Source organism: Typha latifolia, chromosome 9 (assembly GCF_019914945.1).
Source record: "Typha latifolia isolate L0001 chromosome 9, TyphaL0001v2, whole genome shotgun sequence".
In the NCBI taxonomy this organism is placed as follows: domain Eukaryota; kingdom Viridiplantae; phylum Streptophyta; class Magnoliopsida; order Poales; family Typhaceae; genus Typha; species Typha latifolia.
Genome location: NC_133094.1, coordinates 1309595 through 1332107, shown reverse-complemented (window position 1 = coordinate 1332107; position 22513 = coordinate 1309595). Strand labels below are relative to the sequence as shown.

The 22513-nt window shown below is 37.1% G+C and overlaps 4 protein-coding genes and 1 long non-coding RNA gene across 7 annotated transcripts; 2 read left to right on the top strand and 3 right to left on the bottom strand.

Annotated features, from left to right (window-relative positions):
• Positions 1–1647: 1647 nt before the first annotated feature.
• Positions 1648–5352, top strand: LOC140795686 (probable cation transporter HKT1;4). The gene is made up of 3 exons (XM_073148402.1): positions 1648–2836; positions 3873–4097; positions 4901–5352. Exons 1-3 carry the CDS (start codon positions 1689–1691, stop codon positions 5097–5099), a joined length of 1572 nt encoding a protein of 523 aa, XP_073004503.1. The 5' UTR covers positions 1648–1688; the 3' UTR covers positions 5100–5352.
• On the bottom strand, positions 3039–6411 carry LOC140795688 (uncharacterized). Of its 3 annotated transcripts, none has more exons than XR_012110338.1 (4): positions 6267–6411; positions 4411–6169; positions 3838–4027; positions 3039–3682 (listed from the first exon to the last, which is right to left on the bottom strand). It is a non-coding gene; the product is annotated as an uncharacterized lncRNA (long non-coding RNA). The 3 variants fall into 3 exon arrangements; XR_012110339.1 differs by having other exon boundaries at positions 3042–3682; positions 3838–4570; positions 6073–6169; XR_012110337.1 differs by having other exon boundaries at positions 3838–6169.
• On the top strand, positions 6163–8218 carry LOC140795685 (cation transporter HKT1;3-like). The gene is made up of 3 exons (XM_073148401.1): positions 6163–7491; positions 7571–7795; positions 7898–8218. Exons 1-3 carry the CDS (start codon positions 6191–6193, stop codon positions 8094–8096), a joined length of 1725 nt encoding a protein of 574 aa, XP_073004502.1. The 5' UTR covers positions 6163–6190; the 3' UTR covers positions 8097–8218.
• A 1081-nt stretch (positions 8219–9299) lies between these two features.
• Positions 9300–11843, bottom strand: LOC140795727 (reticulon-like protein B23). Its single transcript, XM_073148464.1, has 4 exons — positions 11543–11843; positions 10630–10771; positions 10013–10082; positions 9300–9662 (listed from the first exon to the last, which is right to left on the bottom strand). The coding sequence occupies exons 1-4, from the start codon at positions 11740–11742 to the stop codon at positions 9547–9549; spliced, it is 528 nt and encodes a 175-aa protein (XP_073004565.1). The 5' UTR covers positions 11743–11843; the 3' UTR covers positions 9300–9546.
• A 2464-nt stretch (positions 11844–14307) lies between these two features.
• On the bottom strand, positions 14308–22460 carry LOC140794795 (pumilio homolog 5-like). Its single transcript, XM_073146983.1, has 10 exons — positions 22285–22460; positions 20963–21639; positions 19149–20572; positions 18918–19059; positions 18702–18809; positions 17907–18119; positions 17697–17807; positions 17176–17370; positions 16421–16592; positions 14308–14660 (listed from the first exon to the last, which is right to left on the bottom strand). Exons 2-10 carry the CDS (start codon positions 21608–21610, stop codon positions 14638–14640), a joined length of 3036 nt encoding a protein of 1011 aa, XP_073003084.1. The 5' UTR covers positions 21611–21639; positions 22285–22460; the 3' UTR covers positions 14308–14637.
• Positions 22461–22513: the final 53 nt, after the last annotated feature.

The window sequence follows — 22513 nt, the reverse complement described above, 5'->3', positions numbered from 1 at the left end:
TATAGTACTTTAACTCAAAATTTACTCGTAATTTTTTTCTGTCTCATAGAAGAGGCCCAAGAGTATAAATTTAAATTATTATATTTTGTGTTAAATAGTGATATCGTTGAGATTCGAATTGGAAACTCTTATATAATATAAATCCTTTTAATTTCCCATGTAGAGTTCCTTCTCCTTGAACCTTCGTACTGTTTTAGAACAATTTACGATGGGAAGCGAAGAATATTCTCTCTCTCTCTCTCTCTCTCTCTCTCTCTCTATATATATATATATATATTCTAGCCGTATCTAGTGCCTTCAACTAATTAAGTGGGCATTTTCGTTAGTACTTTCTTTGTTGTGATTTTGCTATTCGAATCGTGAAATTTTCGTTATTGCAAGAAAATTCTCGGCATTGTTGAGAAAGCGATGGAAAATTTTATCCTGATGCCATGCAAAGTAGGGGTGAAAATCTGTCGGATTAATTCTGACCCGACTCGTTGTCTCATTAGATTTGGATTAGATTTGAGAAAAAACTTTTTATTCGATTTGAATAAGAATAGATTTTTTTTAAATAGAATAAATTCGGATACGAATAAAAAACTTAAATACGATAGAAATATAGGTTGGATATAATTTTTATACAAATATCAGATATCCTTTTATCTACATATTTTTTTGAATAATTTATAGTTTTTAGTTTACTTATATAAATAGTTATTAATAATGTGTTTTATATTATTTGTAGAGATTTATGTGTAAAAAAGTTATTTTTAAAATTTTTGATTTGCATGCCTTTAAATTTTGATTTGCATCCGTCTAAGATTTAGATCTTCTATGTTATCCGATCTAAATTATTCGTATCCATTTACTTATTATGATATAATATTTAAATTTTATCATCCGTCTAGTATGTGCATCTGAATCTTTATTCGAACAAAAAATATAAATCCTAATTTAAGTACTATCCGATCTGTATCCAGTTTATTTTCACTCGCAGGTGCAAGTATGCAACTCAATTTAGTGTAGGCAGTCAATTTGGAAGGAGAATACTCTCAGGGTTAATTACCATAAAGTGAAAAAATTTCTCAACCTTAAGTGAGAAAGATTGGAGTTAAAAACATCTACAGAAGATCTTGCTCTCATTATATATGGAGGATACTATTCACAATTATTTGAAAGATTCTTCGTATCTTTAAATTTGGTTTTCTTGGGGAGGGAGGCAAAGAACAGTTTACTCGGGTGAGATTGGGCCCTATTTCAATTGATGCGGTGGTTTACTTGATTCATATTAAATTGCAATTATTAATCAGCTGTTAATTAATTAGAATGTGAATAGACTTAATTATCTCTATAAAAATATATTAAGTTATGTACTTTTATTTGTGATGAAGAAGTACTGACAAATTATATTGATTCGTACGTTTGCATTGTTAATTTTGGATTAAAAAGTAATCTACAAATTTCTTTTTTGGTTCATTGAAATGGAATTATACCAACTTTATGCACACAAAAAAGGAAGAATTTGAAGGCATATAATTACATCATCTCATCAAGTTGGATTAGAATATAGTTCATGGTTCTCTCACTCACTCACTCTTTTCTCTCTCTCTCCCTCTATATAAACACAAGAGCTCACGCCTCTCCTTTCCAAGGTGATCAAATTTTTTGATCACTTAACCAAATTTATTTTTCTTTCCTTGATCTCAATGGCATGCTTCTATTCTCTTTCAGTAGCATTCACTCGTTATGAAATATTCACCGATCAATTTACGCGGTTACGGAAATCTCTTGAATGCAACTTAGCATCTATGTATCGATACGTTGTTGCGCATTCGAATCCACTATGCATCCATATCATCTACTTCCTCTCAATCTCATCTCTCGGATTTCTACTCCTCAAATCATTGCCTCTGAAACCAGTGCCCTCAGAGAATCCTAAAATTCTCGACGTCTTCTTCACCGCTGTGTCGGCGGCGACGGTCTCTAGCATGTCAACTGTGGAGATGGAGGTCTTCTCTCCTTCTCAGCTTCTGGTGCTCATCATTCTTATGCTGATAGGTGGAGAAGTCTTCACTTCTTTGCTTGGCCTCCAATTCAGGAAGCCAAGGCTACTTACAAGTGACCAGCAAGAAGTCGAGCTCGAATCTCAGGAGCATATCGAGCTTCAATCGATTGCGGTTTCGCATCTTGATACAATCGATTTCGACGTTGCAAGCACGAAGAAATTGAAATATAATGCAGTGACATACTTAGCCTATGTCATTCTGGGCTATATGGCAGTGATTCATGTGGCTGGTTCGATATCAATCTTTGCATACATTTATCTTGTATCAAGTGGCAGAAGTGTGCTAATGGAGAAAGGGATCCAAGCGCCGATGTTCGCCGTCTTCACGACGGTGTCTTCCTTCTCGAGCTGCGGATTTATTCCTACGAACGAGAATATGATGGTGTTCAAGAAGAACTCCGGCCTCCTGCTGCTCATCATCCCTCAAGCTCTACTTGGGAACACTCTGTACCCCTCATGCTTAAGATTGGTGATATGGGTGATGAGGAGAGTTACTGGGAGAGTGGAATTTGAATACATTCTGAAGAATTCCAGAGAGATCGGATACTATCACTTGCTCTCATGCATGCATTCCATCCTGCTGGCTTTCACCATTGGAGTGCTGTTGATGGGCTCCATGTTGCTCACTTGTGCGATGGAGTGGAATTCCAAGGCGTTGCAGGGGTTGAGTTCGTATCAGAAGGTTATCAACTCGCTATTTGTAGCAGTTAACGCAAGGCACACTGGTGAATCTACTCTAGACCTATCACAGCTCAATTCTGCCATCCTGGTTCTCTTTGTCCTCATGATGTGAGTCTCTCTCTCTTGAATTAATAGATTTATTACTTAATTTGTTAGATCATCAATTCCTAATCCAGGAGGAGAGTTAGGTTAAATCCTGGGTCGGATTGGGTCGGGTCGTGACTTCTGACCTAAGTCGGGCTTTATTTTTAAATAAAAGAGTATCACATAATATGATGATAAATTTGGGCCACCAAAATGGAGTGGCGTACATAATAATTTATTTTTTCCAATCATAGAATTCCATTCACATACATAAACTAGCCGTAGGGGAATTGGATTACGGTTCTTTGGTGCTGAGCAGCAATCAATCATGTTATGATTAAAGCCATTATTAAGTTGATGGAATATTTGATTAGTATTTTGACACTGCAACTTGAGGTTTCGTTTCAACAATTGCATTGAAGATATAGCGGACCACAAACAAATAATGCATTCAAAAACCCAATCAATCAAACCACTCCTCTCTTTCACCAGTTCTCCCCTCCACTCAGTATTCTCCTTCCACATGCCTTGTCGACCACTAGGAACTGTCCTTCCAGTCTCTGCCTGTCTGCTTTTAGGTATTAGTTGCACCACCGATGTCGGGGATTCATGCGGTCGGGCCTGCACACGATCCCGCCGCCCCCCCACCGCCGGCGTGCCGCAGAGAGTAGAAGTGAATCACTTCTCCGTGGCTCCTCTCTTTGGAACCAAAACAGTCTTTTTTCGCAAAGGAAACATCTTTTGATTTCTTTTGCATCCTTAGACCGGGAATTATTCATCGTTCCACGGGTTCTACGCGTAGAATTTGTTCTTCTATGTGCAGCATCCGGGAACTTGCGTCTCGTCCAAGAGTTTTATGGGCGTTGGCATCTACAACCACAATTTCGAGAACCTTATGATTGGTTGGAAAATGGTGTGTTATGTTAGATATACAATAAATGATGTTCGATGTCACACGTATAAAAATCAAGTTTTTTTTCTTCTAAAAAGCTTAAGCTGATAGACAACGTAGAAGATTAAATTACCATATGAATATTATTTATTTGTCTTCTTGTTTCAGGTATCTACCTCCTTATACAACATTTATGCCCTTTGAAGAAGAGAAGAGTAGTCCAAGAGACCACTCTGTAGGAAAGAGAGGCATAAGTTTGATGAGGAGTGCTCTCCTCTCTCAGCTCTCCTACTTGGCCATCTTTGTCATCCTCATCTGCATCACTGAGAAGGATAAACTCAGAGAAGATTCCCTAAATTTTAGCGTCTTCAACATAATCATTGAAGTAGTCAGGCAAGTCTTTTTGTCTCTACCATAACTAAGAGGAAATTTAATGCAACTAAGAAGAAGGAACAGTAGATTATGAAGTCCACATACTAATTAATCAATGACTTCTTAGCCACATTATTTCTGTGGCCTCGAAAGAGGCACATATTTCTCACTGCAAAATGAAATCAGAACAGTATCTCATGCTGTAAGGTTATTGATTTCTGATATTTAAGAGGATATAATAGGTTTTGATAGCTAATGGAAATCTGCCACATAATTAAGCTGGTGAAATAAAATAATAACAAGTGAGAGGGCATAGATAGTTTACAAACTTAACTTGAAGGTTGGCTTGTCAAAATATCACTTTCCTTGCAGAGTTGTTCACATGAGAGCAGATCATACAAGCATATGGGATATCACATTCACCAACCCCGGATGATCCTTATGCCCTGGTTGTTGTTAAGTAGCAGATAGATAAGTAGGACCCAAATCAAACCCTACAATCATTCAGGATTTAAGGTTTTCTTTCAAAGAAAATAAAATATAAAAAGAAGAATAAGAATAAGATATTCTGTGTTTTCTGAATGTGCTAGGTTTGTTTTTAACTCAGGGCGTTTTCTGATGAACAAGACGAAAATATCGAGCTTGAAGTAGATAATGTTGAAACACATGGTGTAATAAGATATATATATATATATATATATATATATATATATATATATATATATATCCTTTTTCAGAAGAACAAGTAAAAAAAAATGTTGATCAAATAATTCATTGATCAATTATGCTTATGGGCCCTAATGCAAGTTGCACTAAAATTGCAGTGCATATGGAAATGTGGGGTTCTCCACAGGCTACAGCTGCAGCAGGCAACTGAACCAGGATAAGTTTTGCAGAGATGCATGGTATGGCTTTGCAGGTAGATGGAGCAGCAAGGGAAAGATTATTCTCATCTTTGTCATGTTCTTTGGAAGGCTTAAGAAATATAGCATGGGTGGTGGTGCTGCTTGGAATCTTAGTTAATAAACAACAATCCAATATTGGCCTTGATGAGAAAAATTTGTACAAAAATGGGAGTGGACCCACTAAAATTTAATTCACATTGACAAGAGCCTAGACCCTGAAATGCAGAAGGGAACCCTCTTGTTACCACTCTTAGATAGAGAATTACATCAAGGTGGGGACTATGTCCAAGGTGTTTGTCTTTTTGTCACCATGTGCTACTATCTATCTATTGCCTGAGGAATTACATAGACAAGGAAAAAAAAGCAGAAAACTAAGGTGAAATATGAGTACATAGGACATATTAGAATTGTGGAGATGCATGGAACAACATAATTCCTCTGAATTTAACTCATAAGCAAGCAGTTTTTTTTTTCATTTTACACCACAAATTTGGTATTGCTAGAAAAGCGAGATGACGAATGCAAGTGTTTCGTAAAGAAAGATTCAGATGTGATGATGTTGAAGAGAGCACAATAAAATTCCAGAACTTTTAAACATAAAGATTAGAGGAGATCTCATTTAGTGTGTTGATGCTGGAATCAACTACCTCACAGCACTAGCATCAGAACATAGTTCTTGCTGTACTATATTGACCGTACCAACTAGAGCAAATATGAATATATATATATATATATATATATATAGGAATGAACAAATAAACAGAGAGAAAAAGGAGAAGATTTTTGAAGAAAGTGATGGCTGAAAACAGTGTATCTAAGCGTAGATGGTCACTCATTCTTCCTAGCATGTATTCTTAATGAATTATTTGCCTTTCAGATTGTTCCAAGAGAACATGTTGAATTAGTAGAGAGAATTAATACCAGGGAGTCTGATATTCTTTCTACTTCATATGGTGTGGACTGTGGCAGCATCGCTGTCAGAATAAATCAACCAAGAACTTCTACCCAAATGAACCACATCTTCCTAAATCTTATCTTACTATACCACCCACCATTTGATGCTATAAATTTGGAGGAATTCGGAAGCAAACCTGAAGTAGGACAGTGCTCTCAAACAAATGGCTAGCTTTCCACAGATGTATTCAATTTCATGCAGACAATGCCCAGGTTGTTCCAATTCCTTGTGAGCTGGAGCAAGAAAACAGTTTCATGAACATGATGAATACTTTAAGCATTTCCATGGGCAATTTCCAGCATATACAGGCATCTATATCAAGAAAACTACCTTCTTTCGCCAAATTTGCCAGATCTGATGTCTTCTGGATTGTCGGGAAGAATTTTCGACGTCTCCTCGCATCTATATCCACCAAACTATCCTCTTTTGCGAGATCTGCAACAGACTATCTGGGATGCTGCCTCGAGTTCATCCTCTTCTATAGCAATGCTTTCATAATTCAGCTTGTTTACTTCATCTTAGTCTCCTTCCTGGGCTTTCTAGCTCTGAAAGTTCTGAATCCGAGAGATGATGCAACTAGTGGTCCTGAGGACTTGGATTTGTTCTTCACCGCCGTCTCCTCGTTAACCGTTTCAAGCATGGCGACCGTCGAGATGGAACATCTCTCCAGCCGCCAGCTTTGTGTCCTGATTCTTCTGATGGCGGTCGGCGGGGAGATCTTCACCTCAATCCTCTGCCTTCAGTTCAAGAAGGCCAGACTCAAGAGATCAGAGAAGGAGGATTCGACCAAGAAAAGTGTGGAGGAGTTGGTCATCATGGACATAGAATCCCCTCCTACTTCCACCAACATTAATGATAAAAAGGATACCAAAACAAGTATATCAACCGTAACTTGGTCTGAAATCCAGATCGCCGGCAGAAAGGATCTCAAGTACAGTGCTCTGACAATGCTGGGCTATGTCATAGCCGGCTATCTCACAGCAGGGATTATCAGCAGCTGCGCAATTATATCACTCTATCTTTGTCTTGTACCAGATGCCAGAGATGTCGTAAAGAATAAGGGGATCCAAATTCCCCTGTTCTCCATCTTCACCGCAGTCTCCTCATTCGTCAACTGCGGCTTCACGCCGGTGAACGAGAACATGGCCATCTTTAACAAGAACTCCGCGCTGCTCTTGCTGGTCGTTCCTCAGATCCTAGCAGGCAACACGCTATTCCCCCCATTCTTGCGATTGAGCATATGGGTCTTGCACAAGACGTCTGCAAGAGAAGAATTCGATTTCATTCTTCGCCATCCGCGGGCGGTCGGATACAAGCATCTGTACACCTACGTCGAATCTATTTACATGCTTCTCACGGTCTTCGGGTTTATTGCGGTGCAAATGGTGCTGTTTTGCTCTCTGGAGTGGAACTCACAGGCCTTGCAGGGGATGAGCTCCTACCAGAAACTAGCAGCATCTCTGTTTCAGACAGTCAATTCGAGGCACGCCGGTGAATCGGTTGTCGATATCTCCACCATTTCCCCTGCAATCTCGGTGCTATTCGTCGTCATGATGTCAGTAATCTCTTCTCTAGTCCTCGCGACGATTGGTAATTAAACTATCAGTATCTTAGTCGATGAGCTTATATCGCAGGTACCTTCCTTCCTACTTCTCATTTCTGCCGGTTAACGGCGGCGAGCAACCTGCGTTAGCCGAGAAAGAGAAGAGCAAAACGAGAATTATATGGAAGAATTTGATCTTCTCCGAGCTTGCTTATTTGGTGATCTTCATCATGCTGATCTGCATGTGCGAGAGGAAGGCAATATCGGCAGACCCGTTAAACTTCAACGTTTTCACCATAGTCTTCGAAGTGATCAGGTAAATTCCAAGGCCATCTCTATGTATATATTAAAAGGGTTTTTATTGTCTCAGTATGCATGGAATTATACATCTATATATATATATATGTCTCCATTGCAGTGGATATGGGAATGTGGGATTCTCGTATGGATACAGCTGCAAGAGGTTACTGCAACCAGACAGCTCCTGCAAGGATGCTTCATATGGGTTTGTGGGGAGATGGAGTGACGAAGGGAAGGTGATCATGATCTTGGTCATGTTTGCTGGAAGACTCAGGAGATTCAATAGTGAGAGAGGAAAAGCTTGGAAGTTCGGTTAGATTAATTATCATCACATGAGAAGAAGATGAAGATGATCTTTTTCTTCTTTTTTTAAAAAAAAAAATTAAAATGTAATTCTCTACTCATCCTTGTCTGATCAAGAAGAGCAATTTTCCTTTTTCTTTTTCTTGTAAATTAATGTCTCTATATCTTCACCTAAATATTGCACTGGAGAAATTATCAAAAAAGAAGATATATATGAACCGACGACGCGTGGCAGGAAGCGTCCGGTGACGTGGAGGGATTCGGAGAGCGCCACGTAAAAGTGGAGGTCACTAGAAAGGTCGTTTTCTCGATATAGACCCAGCACGGTAGTGGTTCTCATCGTGCACGGGATTTACTAAACTACCCCTAAGGCGGTCTGATTCGTTGCGTGTTGGAATCTCTTTGTACGTGCACCTCCACGAAATTTGTCATATAACACCCAAACTTTTGTCTTTATCATCATTCACACCTTAATCACCTTATTCTCTGACTAATTTATTTCGTCCCGTATTTTTTTTTATTGCTTCAAAAAAAAAAGAAGAAAAAAGCCTCAGAATCTATTTTAACCTATACTAGCGAAATAGAGATTATTCTATTAGTTAATAAAAAATTAAAATACTTTTCATTATTTTTATCTACATCAAAATATTTTTGAGGCATTATAAGTAACATATAAGAGTTAAATAATAAACATTTATATAGTAAAATACTAATACCAATAAAAGCAAAATATAGGATACGAGTTCACTTGTAAAATAAAAATAGTCTTATTCTAATATAACATTTTTATACTAATATTTCAAGTAAACAATCACTTTAAATCTATATTAGTATAGTAATACATCTCTCTCATCTCCTCTTTTATCTAACATTTTTATATTTATCAATTACTATTTAACACTTTAAAAAGACATCACATTAATGAATAATATCTGGCTCTAAAACTTGATGCCCCTTCTGCATTTAGAAGTCCACTTTATATTTATTGACAGTACTCAGGATTTACTTCACATTTCGGCTTTGCACAATTCAGAGTAAGATCACAAGGAGGCAGGCAAAGGAGTAGAGTTGTTCACCCGGATATTAACAAGTTACGTGTAACAGTTTACAATCAAAAGCAAAGGAGATGATAGTGAATATGTTCTTGAAAGTAAGAATAACATACACAGTATCGATGCACAGTAGTACATCTCCACAAAAGATTAAACACTGAAATATAAGGGAACGTTCCACTTTCACAATATATAAATTTATGAATTTAAGGTTCACATACTACCTTTTCAGTATTTACATTTTTGAGCCTCTGGACTTTCTTCTCAGGAAAAAGTCAAAAAACACATCATGGTAACCGAGCAACATTGCATGCCGCACAGCAATACGTCGAGATCACACATCCAAACCGATAAGTAGTCTTTCAGAAACCAAAACACAAGAAAACAGTGGTCGTCGAAGTAAATGTACAAGTTACATGGGATCCTGGACTCCAGTAATATAATCTCTTCTTACGAAAAATCGCGAATTGCACCTGTCAATTAGCGGAGAGCTCTGCGCAAGTACATACACAGAAAACAAGCATAATCCTGTTCAAGATAAAGAGAATTAAGTGAGAATCACAAATTTGTTTCCTTGGTCAACATAGCCAGAGTAAATGCTATTTAGAAATCAGAGATCATCTTTAACATGCCACGTTAGATAAGTTTGCATGTTGAGGTTACTGATAATACATATACTGATGGCATTAAAATGCCATTGCAAGCTCACTGGTGCCAGGAATTGTAAATGTGGAACTTCTGGAGCGGGAAAATTTGGAAAACCAACTGAGAATAGATAGATAGGATTTTGAGTGTTCAAACACCATTTATAGCATAATTTCACCATATACATCTATACATATCTAAATAAAGAAGATAAGTCTAAATGGTAAGTTTACCGGCATAAGCAATTGTAGCACCTGAAGCTACTCGTCCCAGAGCTGACAGGAGGTACAAAATAACAACCACCTGCAAGATTAACAGCAAAATGTAAGTCTGTATGAGATGCATATTGCTTTTAAATTTTAACATACGAGGAAGGGGAAAAGGATTAACATAGCTTCTCATCTATTGGTTGCACCACTGGATCTACCAACAAAGAGAAGCAAGAATCTTGAAGAGATACAATTTTAAAACTCAATGAAATGAAGTTCCTTTACCAACAAATATTGTTTTTGCCTCTAAAGTTACATAAAAATCCATTTTATTAAAAAATGTAATTACTCAATAGCCATAAGATAATCCTTCAAGTACACATACCGTACTCTTTCCAGTAAAAGGAAATGAGATCATATAACAACAATTGATATGAATGTCAAAAGGGAATCCAGTGAAAAAAGGCTTTTGGATAAATGGATACTGTATTGTGAAGGAGACTTAAAGATGAACATGCTTAAAACTAACTTCTAGATAAGCATCCAGTTCACCAGACAATAAGTGAGAAGGGGCATTCAAATAAACTTTCATATGTGAACTAAAGCCAATGGTTAGAGTAACAGTATTGTAGGAGAATTACTTTAAAGAACAGCCTCTTGTCATGCCCTGTGGCAGCAACTCGTAAGACAGACTCTGCAGCTCCAATTGTGTTAGCCAAGCAAGCAGCAATACTATTTGCTGTGTCTTGAGATATTTGCCATTCAAGAGGATCCACAGGCACTCTACATTTATAGAAAAAACTAGGCATAAATAATTATCTCAGAAAAAAAAAGTATCAACCCAAAAAACATAACCAAAATGCTGCGAACCACAAAGTATGCCATAGGAAATATGAATAAACTTCAAGATAAGGACTATACAGATGAAATAGCTAGAGATATTGAGGGTAAAGCAGCTTAATACAATAATGTAACTCAAGGTCTTTTTGAAGATGGTATTATTACACTGATAAAATTGCATTATTTTAGATATAAAATGCAAGAATTCCCAAAATTCAAGCACCTAAATCTGAATAGATGAGAACTTGTATAATTCAACATGTTGATGAAATTATATCCTATCAAAAAGATTTCTCTTTTTCACTAGGCTTAGGACTCATTTACTAACCCATCCGATCAAAACAAATCACTAATATGAGTCTGTCCAAAGCCGTGGTTAAAAAAAAAAATAAAAAAAATGCAATTTGAAGCTCTTATTGCCCCTCTCCCTCCCTCAAATATCAGCCATTAGAAATTGTGTACTTCGCAACGCCACATAGATAAACCAAATAAAACCCTAAAAACGCTCCATTTTAAAATTTCAGTCGCAAACCTCTCATTTTTCTCAAGAATAAGATCATAACTAGCCAAATTTCTCACACAAAGCTTAAGAAAGAACCGACTCGAATAAGACAAAAGCAAAAATCTACAGAAATAAAGGTCAGATCGGAAGCAACTGGATCACCAAAAGAAAGAAGCAAAGACTGACGCGATCGAGAAAAGAAATATGCGTACGAGATGCTCATCTGGCGGAAGAGCATGCCTAAGATGGCGAGTGAGCAGAGGAGGACGATGAGGACGTCGGCGGTGAGGGAGAGGAAGCTCGACTCCCGATATGCGCAGTGGTAGTACACCAGGCTACCGCACACAAGAACCACCGCCGGCCGACCTACCTCCACCGATCTAGGACCCTCGCTGACCCCATCTTCCTCCATCTCTCCTCCTCTTCCTCCTCCGTCTTCAAGAATCTAAAACCAACCCTAATTCCATTGAACAAGTCGTCCGCTTTGACTCAGAATACTGCAGCTGAAGAGTCGGAGCGCCGACTTCGTTAGTACGTAATAAATAATTATTAACCTTTTTGCATTTAACGCCCTAAATTGTTTTTTTTTCAAGTATTTGTAACCTAGAGTAAATTTTTTAATTTGCAAATCCCACCCAATATTTTATCAAATTTTTGTAGAACACAATGTGAAGGTGGATTTTAAGTTGATTAAATGCAAATTTCTCTTATATATAAATAAGACAAGTTCGTCTTAACGTAGTAAATGTTAGCAAATCATTTATTAGTGCTGTTTAAGAGGATTATATATATATTTTTTTTTTCCGAAGACTCTTTTCATTTGACTAAGTTATATTTTTAATACGTAAAGAACAAAACAAGACTTAAATTCATACTCATGATCTTATCCTTCTCAGTATTAATTGGTACGATGAGATACTTAAAATTAAAAATGATCTCCCTAGTAATCGCCAGACATCAGTATTTATACTATTAGAATCTATTGCTTCTAATTTTATATAATAATTATATATTATGGGTGTGTTTGGTCGCTAAATTTTTTTATTTCTGTCTCATTAAAAAAATTATCTTATTTTTAATAACTAAGAAATTCACTTTTTAATTATTTTTTATAATTAAATATTAAAAATAGATAAGATTTTATAATTAAGTTTTTTTCCCTACAAAACAGCCTTTAATATTAGAGCGAAATCACAACTAATCAAAGATCAATACCATCTTAACTGCGGCTTAAGAGAGAAGCATAATCTTATTAAATTATCAGGTGAATTATCTATTAAAAAGTAAAATGCTGTTCCTCATTCTAGTTTTTTTTTTTTTTTTTTTTTTTTTTTTTTTTTTGAGAATTTTTTATGTAGGTTTTTGAGTTTTATTTTGCTTTGAGTTCAGAAACTCGTAACTCGTAGTAACTAAATATTTTTTTTATATATCTAAATTTATCTACAAATAATAAAAACTAAAAAAATAAGAACAATTTATCAAAACCAAACGAGCCTTTGGAGGACTTTTCGACCCTTCTTTAGTTGTAGTTTCTGGTAGCTTCTCGTAGTAACTCGTTGTACATTCCTTTTCTCTCGATAGAATTAACTTCCACTTTTCTCAGTATAATAATAATAATAATAATGCACCACTCAAAGTAGCATCAATTAATGGACAGCTTAGAGACTTTAATAGCCTGTGAAGCAAATGATCACAAGAAAAAGAACACTTACCTTGAGCTAGGATAAGAATAACCACTCTTCCCAACTTTATTTTATAAAATTAAAACGCTGATAAAATTAACGTTTTACTTTTACATAAAAATATTAATTGTTCAACATCTACAATTGAAAGTTAATAAAATAAACTGCTATAATTATCAGCAGTTTATTTATATTTATTTGGGCAACCAACTTCGTTTTTAATTAGCTAAGCCCGCCTTAACTTTTTCTAATTTTTTTTTATCATACGACTTTAGTTCCTAAAAAGGCATTTAACTTATTAGCTAAGTTCAATATTTTACTTTTGATTCCATTTAAATAAACTCCTTTTGATATTAAATTTAGGATGCTACCCATTATGATAATAAAATTTGAGAGAATGCTAATTTGGTTAAAACCTGAAACAAGAGAGCCAAATATTTTTTCCTTTTTAACTTTGAGAAAAGAGTCTCAAAGAGGGTAATAACTCAATTACATTAAAGTGAAAAGAATGTACAAAGAGAAGAGAGGGAGGGGGCCGGGAGAAAGTTGAGAGTAGAAAGCCAAAGGGGTAAGGGAAAATCCTAGCATTGTGCTCACTCTAAATTTTTGCAAGATGGGAGATGGGTAAAAAAATAAAAGAAAATTAACCGAGACGTCAGCCCAAACTGGACGGCCAACTTTGTTATAAAAATTTAAAAAAAAAAAAGACTCACAAATGGGGAGAATAAAGTCACATTCCAAGAAGATGGGCTTAATTGACTCCTATGGGGCACTGCAAAGGATGATGGCCAATAAAGTCTTCCTAAGAAAGGTTTATGTCCAGAATGTAGTCTGTCGAGATAATGTCAACCAGAGGAAAATTCTGACCTTAGAGGAGACGGCAAGACAAATCCAGATAAGAATAAGATCACCAAATTCACCATTAAAACCAAATACACAGATATCCTTTGGCTTCTTGAGGCACCAAAAATGACATCTGAGAGCATATAGTACTTGTATCTTAGCCCACCTGTTCATAAGCATCACCATCTCATATTTGTTATATATGTTATGATTCTCCTCGAGATTCATTTGTGTCAACACAAAAGAAAGGAAAAGAAAAGAAAAATGGTGAGAAGTGATATATAATATCACCAAAAATATCATAGCATCACACTGAAGGTTCTGTTAATACAGATACAAATCACCTGCCTAGATCCCGATAGGGCTGCCAAGCCATTCAGAAGTTTTATTTGCTCGGATAAAATTAAACATGAGTAGAGTATAAGTATATAAACATTCAATCAACTGCTTCATGAGGTAACAAGCGGAAGCAAAGAGCTTCCATTATCAGCCAAATCAGATTTATAAATGAGTTTAAAGGATCAGAAAGCCAAATCACTGGGGCACATACTTTCTGCTCTAAGCATTTCTATAAATAAGCATAACACCATTTTAGGCTAGATAATACAATACAGGAAACTAATCTAACTTTACAGTGATAAGGTACCTGCATGAGCCCTGTCATGTACATCCTGAAGAGATTTACAATTTACCATGAAACACTACCAGGTGCCAACCCCTTAGAAAGCCTAACCACCTTGATTTTGGAGAATGCTATATGGTCCACGTTTTTGCTCGGCATTTCACGAATCAGAGACTTGACTTTCTGTCAAGAGGCGTATATTGAACATTAGAAAACTAAAAAGATTATCTATATCTGTCACCATAAAAACTTATCCACATTTAACCTGACAAATAAGGATATGGAATGTTCAACTTCCTAGATTTTACATATTCCATCCTCTAAAATGGTCTATCCATATGAAAACATGGGAAAGCTTTATGAAAAACTCACGGTTCTTATAAAAATTATATAAAAATGAAAAGAACTGAACATGATGATCAAAACCAAGAAAACGTATCCCACATAAACCATGCCAAAGGAAGATTAAAAGTATACAGCTATTCACCAATCAAGGTAATTAAAAGGGTAAATATGTTCATAATTTACTTATCGGTAATATTATAAGATGAATCCGTGACTAAGTCCAACTTACAGGAAAATGATACAAAAACTAAAAAGTACAAGTGCACAAGACCATAAGATGAGCTTAAGTAGATTGTTCCAACAAATGTCTAAGTAAAGAATAATGACTTCAGAGGTCAACAGATATTACCAAGAAAATATCCAGATAGAAGACATCAAGTATCAACTTTGACATGGTTTCATTTAAGTAGGATTTTTCCCTTTTAACAAATGACATGTTATGACTCTTGGAGTAACCAGGTTTATGAGATGTGATACTACTTTTGTCGGTTCGGACATGAGCTCAAAATCAGTTTGCCAGGTATAGATATAGTGTTAATAAAATTTTTCCATATGATAAACCATGGAACTTGGTGTTCCAGCTTCATATGATATAATCAGTAAATCCTGAATAGCTTATGAGTTAAAAACTTCAAGAGGGTGTGTGTGTGTGTGTGTGTGTGTGTGTATAAGGTTTCTCCCTTTCAAAATTTATATGACCAAAAATGAGCCGAGCCCGGGCTTGATTAGAGGAGGAGGAGGAGACCGACGAAGAGAAAGAGACGTCACCGGCTTACTGATGGAGGACAAGGAGGCCGGATGAGGAGGTAAAGGAGAAAGAAGATGAGGCAAAGGAGGAGGAGGCTGCTAGAAGAGGCCAGAGGAGCCAGTCGATGGAGGAGGAGGGCGAGGAAGACAAGGGCAGGGGATGACCATTAAGGGGGCGTTCTTGTCGAGGGGGACTTTGATTGAAGTGATGGAGAGGAGATCCATAAGGTCTCATAGAGAAAAAGAGGGAGAGAGAGTAACAGAGGAGAGATTTGTTTGGTAAGTAATTCATTTATGATAAGAAGAGAGGGAGATAGAAAAGAGCCAAAAGAAACAAAAAAGGCATTAATTACAACCAAGAGGAGAGAGGGAAGGAGTTTATTTCTTTATTCATCGGTTACAGAGCAACAAGAAGATATGCTTTGAAACCATCCGTGCCCTTTTGCCTCCTCTCTCCAAATGCTATACGTAGTACCACAGGTGTAAACGAGCATTTCGAGCCGAGCCGGCTCCAACTCAAGCTCGGCTCCAAATTCAAATCCAGCCTAAAAAATAAGCTCAGGGTTGGCTCAGCTTAAGCCAAGCTGAGTTAAGCCCAAGCCGCTCGTTTATTTTGATACCCCTAGATCTGAGACTAGCTCTTCCAGGTATGCATGCAGTGGGATTGCTAAACTTTGTTAAACGAAAAGGCCTTGAGGTTGGTAATGCAAGTTTGCAAAACCTGATCTAGCATGTATTAGGAAAGGGTAAAGAAGATGGCAATAATTATTAAATGCCAATTAAACAAAATAAAATAAAATTTATTTTGTAAAAATACTACAAATTCATCGTCACAAGCAAAAGATTCACACCTTCACCACATAGTTGTTCAACCCGAGCAGCAATATGTTTCCCATAAGTATATTTCTTCAAGGCTAGTAGATGAACTTTGATTCGGCTAAGCAATAAATCACGCTGTTCGTTAACACAGGTATCAAGAATTTTCTGAACCACATAGTTTGCAAACTGATCCTTCATCATTACCTGGCAGATAAATTCAAAGAGAAAAAACAAACTATTAAAACAGAACATGGTGAAATATACATGAAACAAACAAGGCACTGTGATTTCACGAAAAGAATAGACATTGATAATGTTACAAATAAAATATACTTCTTAAACAATAAACAGTGGCCCTACTTCTCTCCCAAGCCAAAAGAGAAATAAATACTCATGTTGTGCACTTGAATAGTTGACCTTGGCATGTGTCCCATGATTAGGCTTACTGCTGCCTACAGTCAAATCTTGACATCTTGGTAAGTTCACTACTAAGCATGAATACACCCTGTCAGCATATAAATTGTGGAAACTCTAACTTTCATGTAACTGAACCAGCATTTTTGAAAATTCAGTGGTACTAAAAGCATATCTCAACTACTTGGTTATTGCAATCTTTGTAGAACTCAAATGATTCGTCTTATGATAGGGAACCACTTGTGTCAAATAGTTTGGTCACCCAATAAATTAGCCAATAAAAGAGAAAGAAAAAAACAAGAACAAGGGGAATAGTTGCTAAGCCAAAAACTGAACACAGAAAGAAAATTCAGATGCAGCATTTCCATCATACCAGCAAATTATCATTTCCTTCAGTCTGTCCTAATATTTCCTCAATTAAGAGCTTCCGTTCTGCAATATTACCATATTCTAAACACTTCTCAATAACATTGGATGCATATTTATGCTGGCTCATCTGTACAACATGACCAGCTAATTTGCTAATAAGTTGAGTCCTTTTTTGTGCCATTCCCCTCTCCAATACATGCTGCAAAAAACAAAATCATGTCAAAAATGACTCAAGTTTTGAAGGTCAAACTATTCTCTCCCGTCATGAGAAATAGAGAGAAAGCTTTTCAAAAATGCCAAGGCAGATCCAAGAACAAAATCTTAAGACTAGATAATCTGTCAGCTCAATGGATGAAACAAAATACTCACTTAGAATATATACATATACACATACACCTGATATACATGCGTTGTTTGTGTAATTACTACTAAGCATCACATTCATAAAAAAAATCCTCAACAGATTTATAAGACAACTATTCTGATGAAAAACACATTTTGACAGGGAAAGGTTAAAATATTTACCTGTATAACATAATTGCCATACTGATCTTCTGCCAGAAGGCACACTGATTGCAAGATCTCATCTACAATACACTGACTTTGCATTTCATCTGTACAATGCTCCAGCACTCTCTATATTAAGTAATAGCAGGAGGATAAGAAAAGGAACTTCAGGATATACACAAAGTGTTACGGTCAAAGAACATTCTTATTTTGTGCTGATATTCCTACCTGAATCACTCGGCAACCATACGGATGTGTAGATAATGTCGCAACCTGGCCATGTAAGGCAGAAATTATGAAATCAATTTTCTCTGTCGGAATACATTCGATACACTTCTGTATAACATGATTCCCATTTTGGTCACGCACGCATCGCATAACATGTCCATCTAGTTCTTGGACAAGCTGAGTTTTCTGATTAAGCTCAATAACTTCAAGTGCCTACCAGGAGCAGAAAATAAGAAATGTCAGATAACATGACGAACAACCCAAGGATATTCTATTTGTACATAAAATGAAGAAGAATATAACAGAAATCATTCACACTCATGGTAAGTGAAGAACCTACAACAAGAAAGTTCAAACACCATTAGCCTGTGAACTTCCCCTTGAACTACATATTAAAAGTACACATGCAATTGCCCTTCTTACTCCCTTGTCTCAACTCAACCTATCTTAATTCCATAGCAAGGAGAAACAATGGGTAATAGCCTGTAGAGGCAATTAAAGTTCTTGTCCAGTGAAATAAGAATTATGACGAATAAAAAATGTATTCACCATTTAAGAACTACACCACATGAAAAGCGTGTTAACAGGAACTTCTAATACAAGGCAGTAGCAAAGTAGAATGCTTATTGAATCATAAACAGGAACTATGGCTTATCAAAAGCTGTTGGACTGTCAAGGAAGAGTATCACAAAAAATTTCTGTGAAACAGTAACAGCTATGTACATCAAAACTAATGTTGTATCTTTTGATTCCAGAAAACCAAATGCAGACATGACAGGAAAAGATGATGCAAACCTTCTGAATCACACGACATCCGTACATCTGAAGGCTGAGAGACAAGATATGGCCAGAAAGCTTATCAGCAAGTTCCTTTCTCTGATCAGGATTTCCATGCTCAAAGAACTGCAGGGAAAGGAAATCTTCAACACAAATTGACAAAATGACTAACATTTCCACAATTTCTACAGAATTTTTTTTATAAAAATGCCATGCACTGAGAAATACTTTTACCTTTTGAATGACATAGTTTCCAAAAACATCGGTCATCAATGAGGAAGCCTGTGGAAGAACTTCTTTAAAAACAGATGCCTTGTCTTCAGCACTACATGTTTCTAATTTTTGCTGTATAAATCGACTCCCATGTTGGTCAGCACTGAAGCCAAAAGAAACAAATGAGGAAGTAACTTTCCAATATTTGAATTCTGTTTCTTAAGGTTAATCAGAAGAGTACATAAAACTTGCCTGAATTCCACGACACGTCCAGTAATATCTGACAGCTCATATCTGCGACCTTTGTTGGATTTTAACTCCTCAAGAAAAGAGCATGGCTTTGGTTCTTCAGCCTTCTCACGCCCTCTTGGTCCTTGCCAACCAGAAAAAGAACCTATTGTTCTACCAGGGCTGAGCTGGACTCTCATGTTCTCGTTTCTTTTTCCTGAAAAGCCTGCTCCAGTGACTGAAAAACCTTGATATGATGGACTTCCCAGTGGAGAAGTTGGATATTGTATCAGATCTCCAATGTTTGGATTCCTCCCATAATAATTTGGATTAACATCTGCAACTTTTCTGCCAATGGGAGAGTTGATACTACCACTTCTCAGAACCTGAGGCATCTGACTTGGTAAATAGGCTGTGGGAAAAGGTCCTTTCTGTGGATCATAATTACCTGGTGGAACTCCAATAGCATTCAGTCTAGAAGGCACATCATACTGATCTGCACCTACATATGCATCTAGAGTAGGATGCTGGAAGTAAGGCATAAAAGAATGATCAGGAAAAGGTGGACGAATTGCTATCCCAAGCTGTCCATAACTCTTGTATAAATGCTGAAAATCAGCTCCATAAGACATAGTTCCTGCAGCAGAAACTCCAGGTGCTCTAATATTAAAGTTTGTGTTGAGAGAACTGTCAAAATGGATTGGCATAGCATTTTGGGGAGGATAGCCAGGTATAAGTGTTGGCATCAATGAGGTGTTCACAGCATACCCACCCATGCTGAACTGCTGAGGCAATAAGTTAGAAATCTGAAAATTAGGGTAGTAGGTGTTCCCATAAGTTGTTGCAGTGGCAAACAGAGGTGGTGTAATGCCAGTTGGCTGTAATGCAGGTTGTACATCAACAGTAGATAACTTCGGAAGGCCATGAGAAAGGTGGTTTGCATTGTGAGGAAGGTGCATCCCTTGAGATGGACCAAGCTGTGCAAGAGATGATGCACCAGGAGTTTGCAAGACAACCTCTTGAGCCTGTTGTCGTAAATGTTGATTTCTCTTGTCAGTATCAGCTAGCCGTAAACTCTTCATTTCATTTTCAACACACGGAGATAAGCTAACCTCAGTATCTAGAAAAACCTCATTGTTCATGTTGATACCATTAATACTTGATTCTGCTCTTAGGCCTCTGTGCAGATTGACAGTTCTGCCAGAGGATGTTGAACACTGGAATGGAATTGTAGGAAGATTATCATCCAACATTAACTGTACACCTGATATAGGAGTATGATCTTGAACACCAATTGAAGATGTTTTTGTTCTTGGACTAGTCATGTTAGTTGGAGAATCATGTACAACGCTAACACAAGCATCTGAACCAGCTGATTGACCTATTGCACTGTCGCCTCCAAGATGAGACTGATTATTGTATAGAGATGGAGTCCTGGGCAAATCTTCCTGAAGACAACATAACTCAGAAACTAAGATAACTGGCTTTTCTTCTGATAAGAAATAGGTGCACCCTTATTACAAAATATTCTCCGCTAAGAACCATATGTCATTCCAAAGCCAACAAATATATGTAGTGTGTGTGTATAGTATTCTATGTCTGGATTATTCCTAATGACCAGCATTACCAAGCTGACAAAAAGATAAGGTTTTGGTAGAAATCAAAACAAAGAAGAATATGCAACTATTTGCAATGTCCTAGTTATAGTGAATATGCAACTTGTGAAATCAAATAGAAAGAAGACAGATATTTCAGAAAGTATCATAAAGGAGGCATGGACAAGCAAAATTACAGAAGTAACATATAGAAACAATAGCAAAGTGGAGAAAGTCAATTACCTGCATCAGATTCATAAGACTTCTATGAGAAGCTGGCAGAGAGGATGTAGATTCTCCAGATACAGACTCAGCATTCTTTTCAGTCCAATCAACTGTTTCCATTCTAGGTGATTTATCATCTTCAGATTCTTCCTTGTGAGTTGCAAGGGCAGGTCGTGCGAGGAACAAGGATAACCTGCTGCTGTCATCAAAGGAGGGCACTCTCCAATTCTCACCAGAACCACCAATATGGCCTATGAGATGTCGATTCTCCCGTGAGATCAGGGGTGGAGGAAGTCTAGGATTTAGATTCACATTTGCACAGTAATATGCTAAATAAGCTGGGTGGGCACGAAGTTGCTCTTCAGACTCACAGCTTTCAAATGCATTGCCTACATTTTCCAAGTTAGCATCCAAGCCAGAGGTTCCTTGACCTCTGAAAATATTAAATGCTGCACGAGAACCTTCCATGCTAGGAGGTGCACTTCCACTGCGACTAGGACCAGTTATGTTTCTGCTTCCATGATACCTTTGCCCTTTTAAAAGCAACCCCAAATCTTCAGCCACTAAATTGCCAGTAGATGAAGCAAATGCGGCAATACCTTTATCCACCGGCCAATTGCCAGAGCCGCTTCTTTCTGTTAACCTTAATGGACTCTCTGTTGCCATTTGTTTCAGGTGGTTTTCACTTCATTGAACTGTTATCATATAAAATGTAAGTTTTAAAGATTTGCTGAAAAAGAACCTGATAATGCAACTTTATTGAATTTCATCACTAAAGATTATAATTTCAGTCCAGAAAGGACCATCACAGCACAAGTTTCTATTGAGAACAGATAAATGAAATAAACCCACAAAACTGTAATTCTCCAGTTTCACAGAGGAACAACAATACCCCACTTGAAATAGGGCACGAACGCCACAAGTAACTCTCAGGTCTAAAATTCTCACTTTTTAGTAATACAATTAGCAACTAGACCAAAGAAACACAACAGGATAAAGGAAAGACAACGAGGATCAATAAAACTAGCAAACAATACGATCAAACAGAGAAAAAGTTTACAATTTTCAAATCATAAATTCAAAATTCCCAACTCGCAGACAATTAAAACTCTTCCTTATCCAAATTCATCCACCAAACTCCAGAAACCAAGACAACACCGCAGAAAGAACGATCACTCCACCCACAAAAGCATTCCAACTCGAAATTCAACAGAAAGAACAACTCAACAAACTTTAACAACCCCGAAAGCGTCGAAGAACCGGGACCGATTCCCAAACCCTAACATAAGATCGGGGAAGGGAAAGAAACCAAGTGGGAAGTGCAATAGAGGAAACCTCACCTGCTTTAGAGCATCGAGATGAAACACGACCTCTCAGAAACAGCAATTGGATCGACGAACAGTTGTCTCTTGGAACTCTTTTCCTCTCTTTTTTCTTCGATTGAAGAGAAGAGAAGAGAAGAGAAAAGAAGGGAGAAGAGGTCTTCGCTCCGGAGCTCGAAGCCCGAGATGTCGCTTCTAAAACCCTCAATTGCCGGGCTTTAAGAAATTTCCGCTTCCCGGTAGACGA

Excerpts from the sequence above, each read along its gene's own strand:
- LOC140795686 (XM_073148402.1), top strand. The coding sequence starts at position 1,689 with ATGGCATGCTTCTATTCTCTTTCAGTAGCATTCACTCGTTATGAAATA. Across the intron at positions 2,837-3,872 it reads GTTCTCTTTGTCCTCATGAT|GTATCTACCTCCTTATACAA; the intron begins GTGAGTCTCTCT and ends TTCTTGTTTCAG. Across the intron at positions 4,098-4,900 it reads ATAATCATTGAAGTAGTCAG|TGCATATGGAAATGTGGGGT; the intron begins GCAAGTCTTTTT and ends CTAAAATTGCAG.
- LOC140795685 (XM_073148401.1), top strand. The coding sequence starts at position 6,191 with ATGAACATGATGAATACTTTAAGCATTTCCATGGGCAATTTCCAGCAT. Across the intron at positions 7,492-7,570 it reads GTGCTATTCGTCGTCATGAT|GTACCTTCCTTCCTACTTCT; the intron begins GTCAGTAATCTC and ends CTTATATCGCAG. Across the intron at positions 7,796-7,897 it reads ATAGTCTTCGAAGTGATCAG|TGGATATGGGAATGTGGGAT; the intron begins GTAAATTCCAAG and ends TCTCCATTGCAG.
- LOC140795727 (XM_073148464.1), bottom strand. The coding sequence starts at position 11,742 with ATGGAGGAAGATGGGGTCAGCGAGGGTCCTAGATCGGTGGAGGTAGGT. Across the intron at positions 10,083-10,629 it reads ACAAGAGGCTGTTCTTTAAA|GTGGTTGTTATTTTGTACCT; the intron begins GTAATTCTCCTA and ends TTAATCTTGCAG. Across the intron at positions 9,663-10,012 it reads TGCTACAATTGCTTATGCCG|GATTATGCTTGTTTTCTGTG; the intron begins GTAAACTTACCA and ends TATCTTGAACAG.
- LOC140794795 (XM_073146983.1), bottom strand. The coding sequence starts at position 21,610 with ATGGCAACAGAGAGTCCATTAAGGTTAACAGAAAGAAGCGGCTCTGGC. Across the intron at positions 20,573-20,962 it reads GTCTTATGAATCTGATGCAG|GAAGATTTGCCCAGGACTCC; the intron begins GTAATTGACTTT and ends TGTTGTCTTCAG. Across the intron at positions 17,371-17,696 it reads ATGGCAATTATGTTATACAG|CATGTATTGGAGAGGGGAAT; the intron begins GTAAATATTTTA and ends TGTTTTTTGCAG.